The 6,775-nt window shown below is 33.8% G+C and overlaps 1 protein-coding gene across 1 annotated transcript; it reads right to left on the reverse strand.

Moving 5' to 3' along the window:
* Positions 1-4,606: 4,606 nt before the first annotated feature.
* Positions 4,607-6,775, reverse strand: LOC127102169 (uncharacterized). Its single transcript, XM_051039573.1, has 5 exons — positions 6,610-6,775; positions 6,262-6,404; positions 6,027-6,134; positions 5,607-5,681; positions 4,607-4,942 (listed from the first exon to the last, which is right to left on the reverse strand). Exons 2-5 carry the CDS (start codon positions 6,393-6,395, stop codon positions 4,711-4,713), a joined length of 549 nt encoding a protein of 182 aa, XP_050895530.1. The 5' UTR covers positions 6,396-6,404; positions 6,610-6,775; the 3' UTR covers positions 4,607-4,710.

The raw sequence follows: 6,775 nt of genomic DNA on the forward strand, positions 1-6,775 counted from the left end.
AAAAGTCTTTTATGGTGAAGCATCGACAATTGCAATGGATTTGATCAATCTTTCTCTCTCAGTTCCACTTGATAATGATGTTCCAAATAGATTATGGACATATAAAGATTCTCTTATGGTTACTTGAGAATGTTTGGCTGCAGGACTTTTGTTCACATTCCAAAAGACGAGAGATCCAATATTGATAAAAGATCTAAATAATGTGTGTTTGTAGGTTATGGTCATGAAGAGTTTGGTTATAGATTATGGAATCCAGACAAGACAATTATCAGAAGTCGTGATGTGATATTTCTTGAAGAATAAACTATTGAAGATTTTGATAAAATAGAGAAGTCAAACTCTGATGGTGGAAGTTACACTGATGATGTGCATAAACTTCCTAGTGAAAATTTTGGTGATAAAGGGGATATATAGGTAGATGATGAGAATATACAAAAATGACCAAGAACCTTACCATGATGAAAAAGTTGAAGAGACTTCACTTGATCCACCAGTTGAACCTGAGTTGAGAAGATCTATTAGAGAGTGTCAAGTTTCTCAAAGATATCTTACACGTGAGTATGTGATGATCACTGATAATGGAGAGTCAGAATATTATCAAGGGGTCATTTCAAATGCCGATAAAAAATGGTTGAAGGTCATGCAAAAAGATATGAATTCCTTGTATGAGAATCATACTTTTGAATGAATTTACCTAAGGATAGAAGAACACTCAAGAATAAATAGATATACAAGATAAAGTTTGAAGATAATAAATCATTCATCTCTCTCTAAACACACAAAAAGAACATGACCTAGGAGAAATATGTATGGCCATGTCATCATGGTTTTCGAAAGTATAATGTTGTTCACTTAAAAACAACATATCCAATAGTAGAAACATAGATCTTCCACAGTTAAAAAAGTCAGAGATAGTAATACTACTAGAAACAATGATCCTCTATGTAAAAAAAATGTAACTTTTAAAAATTCCTTGAAATTGTTTCATTTAAAAAAAAAACTAATTTTAATTTAGTTTTATTATTTTGCTTCAATGTATGTAAATTTTATTTATATTAAAATTGATCTATGTAATTTATAAAATATTTGATTTTAATATTTTTAATATTTATGAATAAAATCAAATATTTTACATATTGAATAGCTAATTCTAACATACTAAATTAATTTTGCAGAGACTAAAATAAAAAATATTTTCAAAATTAAAATCAATAAAAAAAATATACTGTAGGAACTAAAACAAACAAAAAAACATGTTTATAAAAACTAATTACATATTTAAAGTTTTTTACTGAAAAAATGTGATTATCTATAGATTTTAATTTCTATTTTTATTTTTTAGATATAAAAAACTTAATCATGATCTAAGCATGTTAATTCTTTGGGTGTGCTAGAAAACCATTTGCACATGACCTCAAATATTTAGAGACCCTTAAGTGGTTGTTCCATTTAAAATTAAAATATAAGATTAGTTAAATATAAAACATTGCCATTACAACTTATGCATTTTTAACAATTACGCTAAAATTTCAAAAATAACTTTGTCCATAAGTTATCTGTTAAGTGCAGTTTGTTTTGTGTCAGTCAAAGTTTTAAGGATCCACTGTTTCGTGTCGGTCAAAGATTCAATAAAGTGAAACTCAAAGGCCCGACAAAATATTTACAAGAGTGAATAAAAATAAAAAGAAAGGGGAATAAAGAATCTGCAAACATCAACGTCTGACTCCGAAGTGCCCGAACCGCCTATAACGTCAAAGGTTATGTTAGTTGCGGAATACTCTTTCCTGCAGCGGATACGAGCATAAAATGCAATTTGTTCGACTTTATCAACTCTAACTGATGCAAAGATAAGGATAATCGAAAGTCTACAGTTTGACACATCTTTATGTTCGGTGTGACACCAACCTCTTGGTGTTCGAAGAAGGAACCAATAGTTACACTCTCATTTTGTGAGGCCGAATATATTGTCGCTTCGTTATACGTGTGTTAAGTCGTATGACTTATGAATATATTGGAGGAGCTAGGCAATAGTAATGGTGAGGCTATCACACTCTTAATTGACAACGTTTCCACGATTAATCTTGTTAAGAACCCAATCCCACATGAGAGGAGTAACTACATTAAGATGAGGTTTCATTATTTAAGGGAACTTGTTAGTGATAGAAGGTTATGATTGGGATACTGCAGAAGTGATGACCAAATTGTTGACTTATTGACAAAAGGGGTCACAAATGATGTAATAAAGATGTTGAAGAAGGGCATGGGCATGGTGGACTTGCAGCACATGAATTAAGGTGGTGTGTTAAAGTTGTTTGAAGTATTTCATGTGCGGTAACCGGTTACCACGGGTGTGTAACCTGTTACAGCCGGAGCTAACAAGCATTCTAGTAACAGTAAAGTGAGATTTTCGTAGGGGTAACCGTTTATCAGAAGTGGTGTAACCGGTTACCACTGAATCTGAATTATTTGATCAAATTTTAGTGTCATGTGTAATTGGTTACTTGTTTTGGCGTAATCGGTTACAATCTCGAGTTTTTGTGTTTTTTGTTATTGAGTTTGGTCATTTTACATTCCAATCATTATGTAACTTGTATATAAGTGTGTATGGTACACTTTCACCCTATTTAATGAAATATCTCATTCTCACCCTCAATTATCTCATTTTCACCCTCAATTATCTCTCTCTCTATATATATATATTCTTCTCTTTCACTCTCCACACACCAAATTTATTCATTCCAAATTTCACTAAATTTGTGGTTGCTTGTTCCAACAGGTGTGAGAGGGGTGTTAACTATTACGAGTCTCACATCGAATAATATATGACTTGAACATGTGTTTATAAGTGGAAGAATTTTTACTCTATAAGTTGATTTTATAAGGATGAGATAGATTTAACCATATTTGGTTTTTTTAAAAAGCAAAAGATTATTTTTATATTAGAGATGACAACCCAAGGCATGAGACATGCCAAGGCAATAGAAAAGAAACTCTCATCCAAAAACACACAATGACATTCCAGAATCTGAACCAATACCTCAGGAACAACTAACACCATCAAATTACAAGCACCAAACCATCAAAACAGAAACAGAGATAACAAGATAAACTAGGACACAATCCTTCATCAAGGCCGATGCAAAATTGATGGTTTCACACAGTTGTCGGATAAGCGAGACAGAGATTAGGGCATTGGAAATATCAAACACTGACTGATGAGAGAATTCCCGCAACTAGACCACCGCTGACTAAGCTAACTCTGCAAAAATCTTCTGATACAACCCCCTGGTTTCAAAACGCTAACTGTCATGCCATCCACCACCTTCACACTTACTATACTTAGATTGCTGGAAAATGCGAGAGAGGATCTTCCACTCAGCCAAAATACAATCGATATGACACAAACTCCAGCCATAAAAACTGATAAGACAGAACATCATACTTGAATAACCCTTGGAATACAATCAAGCACATCCAGTCACAATGCACCTTCACAAAAACTTTACATGCTCAGTGCTCAAAATATTTAGTCTGACTGCATATTTATCCTTGATATTGAATTGCAGTTTCCACCGCAGCAAGCAACAAATTGTGAGAATTAACGCCAAACGCACCAGACCATGGGCGCCCGGTAGCTAGAGGTACCAACTGCAGGTCTTTATTAGCAACAAAAAAAACTGCATCAGAAGAAACTAGATAAACACCTCCTTACTTCCGCAGTCCCTAGCACAAAGGAAATTCCTCTGCTCGGTGGCTCCTCTTATCACTAAGTTACCTTCAGTTGGAATTCCATTATGAAACATTTTCTACACTAAACATGAGACTTTACAAAGAATTGCCTTATTTCATGCCTTAGACCATTCAAGATTAGAATTGCTTGAGATATTTGAGATTAATTCTTTATATGCCTTCTTTACACATTGCAGAATCTTAGATTCATCCACACTTTTTCATATACCAAAAAACCATAAGATTTTATTCATAGCATATTGTTAGAAATTCCTTCATACACTTAGTGAGAACAACATTCACTTGTTTCCTATCATCATCATGCCTTTAATCAAAAGAAGGTTCCACCAAATAAAATGCATGCAAGTTTGATAACGGAGATGTGCCTAATCAAGATAAAAATCCTTTGAATGCAAGCCACGCAAGCAGCTGTCGTCATTTTGCGAAAGTAGTGCAAGTCAATCAGTTGTCTGTATCGAGATGAACTTTATAGAGCTGTTTTGCTTTGAAAAAGTTGTACTTCGTAACACAAACTTATATAACTTCAGATGCACACACACTTAGAAAGAAAAAAACATAAACTTATACAAAAGTTCTCTTTGTAGAGGCTTGTTAGGAACATGCACCGTTACATACTTCTACTGATGAAATGTCTACACTAGCAATTAATCAGACATGTACAATCATATCAATTTCCTCTTACAAATAACCGTTGCCTTAAAAAAACTGTGAACAAATAGTTTTACTATAAAAGGTCTTTTAAAACTATATAAGAAAGGCTACACAAAAGTCACAGCCCCATCATAAAATTTAATGATTATTTTATTTGAAAACAAGAGAAACTTTCATTAAATCTCCGCATGTATACCCGGCTAAATAGAACAATAAAAAGTTTGATATTTCATCCACAAATTCGAATAATCTTAATTCATCCATGTCTACAATACAAAAATTGTTCAATAGTAAAGCACAAGAAGCCAACTAATTCATTAAATCATAGTCATCCAACTTGTCATTGTACTGAAGCACCTTTCTCTTTATCTTAGACGAATCCACCCATGTAATGAAGTCTTCCTGGTTTCTAGTTACAAGGAAAGCTGGGTCTGTAATTGTATCTGGACCAACCCGAACATGCCCCTGCTCAATATACGTTACAGCTTCTTTCAAATGCTCCGCAAATTTCAGTCTCACTAAAACAGTTGAGAGCCTCCGTCTGCACGATAGTTAGCATAATTTGGAGCAACTCAGAACAATGTAAAATCGTACAAACAAATCAAATAATTTTTGTTACTTATTGCATAAGACTGGCATTACTAGGCGACAGGTCAGAATCAATAACCAGTTGACAGTCACATTTTTCGCCCGAAAATATTTGACAGGTGCCATTGGAAGAAAATTTGTACTTAATTATGCAAAATGTTCATGCTACCTCAACTTTATTACAACTTAAAACATATGAAGTAAACATCCAAAATTAGCATGAACAAGAGGGAACAATAAATTTCCCCAAATTCCTCATTTGATACTTCATCCAAGTCCATAACCATAGATGCTTTCCGAATTTCTAGATTTTGTTTATTACCTGTCCTATTGAACTAATCTGACTTCACTTGTTTGACCATAACAAAATTTAGAATGATAGGTCTACTAAAGAATAATTCAATCAGCTAAGTATTATTCCAAACCCAATTAAAACTCCATGACCATTTGCTTAAGGTGTGTTTAAGTTCCTTACCACTCGGAAACAACCACATATTGGCAAAATCCGGAGCCTTTTGTTGCTTTTCATATGATAATACACTCTAATGAACTAACGAGTAAAGTCCATAACTAAATTTTCATTTAAATCATTAAAAGCAGTAATGTGCTCTTTTTACCTGCAGAAGGATGACACAGTTAAGCGTTCACATAATGTGATGCTTTGCCTGGTTGGAATCACGCCCATGTTGTAACTGTCATAGAATTAAAAGAGTGAGTTAATGGAATCACAATTCACAAATGACGGGGTAGGTGTCCGACACCGAGACGGACACACATTTTTTCAGAGGTGTCGGTCCTACAAAGCCAAAGGGCCATTGCAATCAGGCCACTTATTTTTATTATATTTTATCTAATTACCCGTAGTTGCTGCTTATACTTACATAAAACCACCCCAGAATTTTTATACATTACTTGCAACTAAATTTGTAATTGAATTTTTAAGAAAATCCAAAATTCACAGTCTTTGCACCAATCCAATCCAGTTCAAACAATAGAAATCATATATTTAAACATGTAACTTCAAAAAGTAAACTTACAGTTTTTCCAAAAGGTTATCCGTCATCTTAACTCGATCCGAATCCTTGGCGTCCATCTGTTTCACTATGTTTACCAACTTCTGAACCATCCTTGTTAAACTTGCATACCTGTTCATATTTCCAAATCCCAGTGACACAGAGAAAATGAATCAGCTAAAAACCAAATCAAAACAAAGAAAATTACCGAATGCCAGAACAAAAAAAAACAATGTGAATTATGATAGAATAATAATACTTTTTATAATCATCCCGTTGAGTAATATGGTATCGCTGCATAACCATGTTCTCTCTGTGTCCCCCTTCTCTCTTCCATTCCAAAAAATTCACCTTCTTCAAAAGCTTCTTCTCATGAAACTTTAGCTTCCTCATTGTTTTTCACTGTCATCACAATTCATTAATGTTAGATACAAGTTTGGATAAGTAGCTTAATTATCTTATAACAAAAGATCCATTTCACGAGAACAACAACGACATTTTTCGGAAAAGCGTAAGGTTAAACGAAAAGGAAGAACTCAAACTTTGAGATTAGAATAGAGAATGAAAGCGATTGAAAGGGAAGGAGAAAATGAGAAAGAGAATGTACCTTAGAGTGATGACGGTGGCGGAACGGAGGCGGTGGCGGCTGAAGCTCGATTAGGGTTTACGTAGTGATTTGATTTTGAACATAAGAGGAACGAGAACGATAAAATTTGGGGGTTTTGTTCATGGTTTATTAAACAAACCAAACTGGACCAAGTTTTTGGTTCGGT

The sequence above is a fragment of the Lathyrus oleraceus genome, chromosome 7 (assembly GCF_024323335.1).
Source record: "Lathyrus oleraceus cultivar Zhongwan6 chromosome 7, CAAS_Psat_ZW6_1.0, whole genome shotgun sequence".
Classification (NCBI taxonomy): Eukaryota; Viridiplantae; Streptophyta; class Magnoliopsida; order Fabales; family Fabaceae; genus Lathyrus; species Lathyrus oleraceus.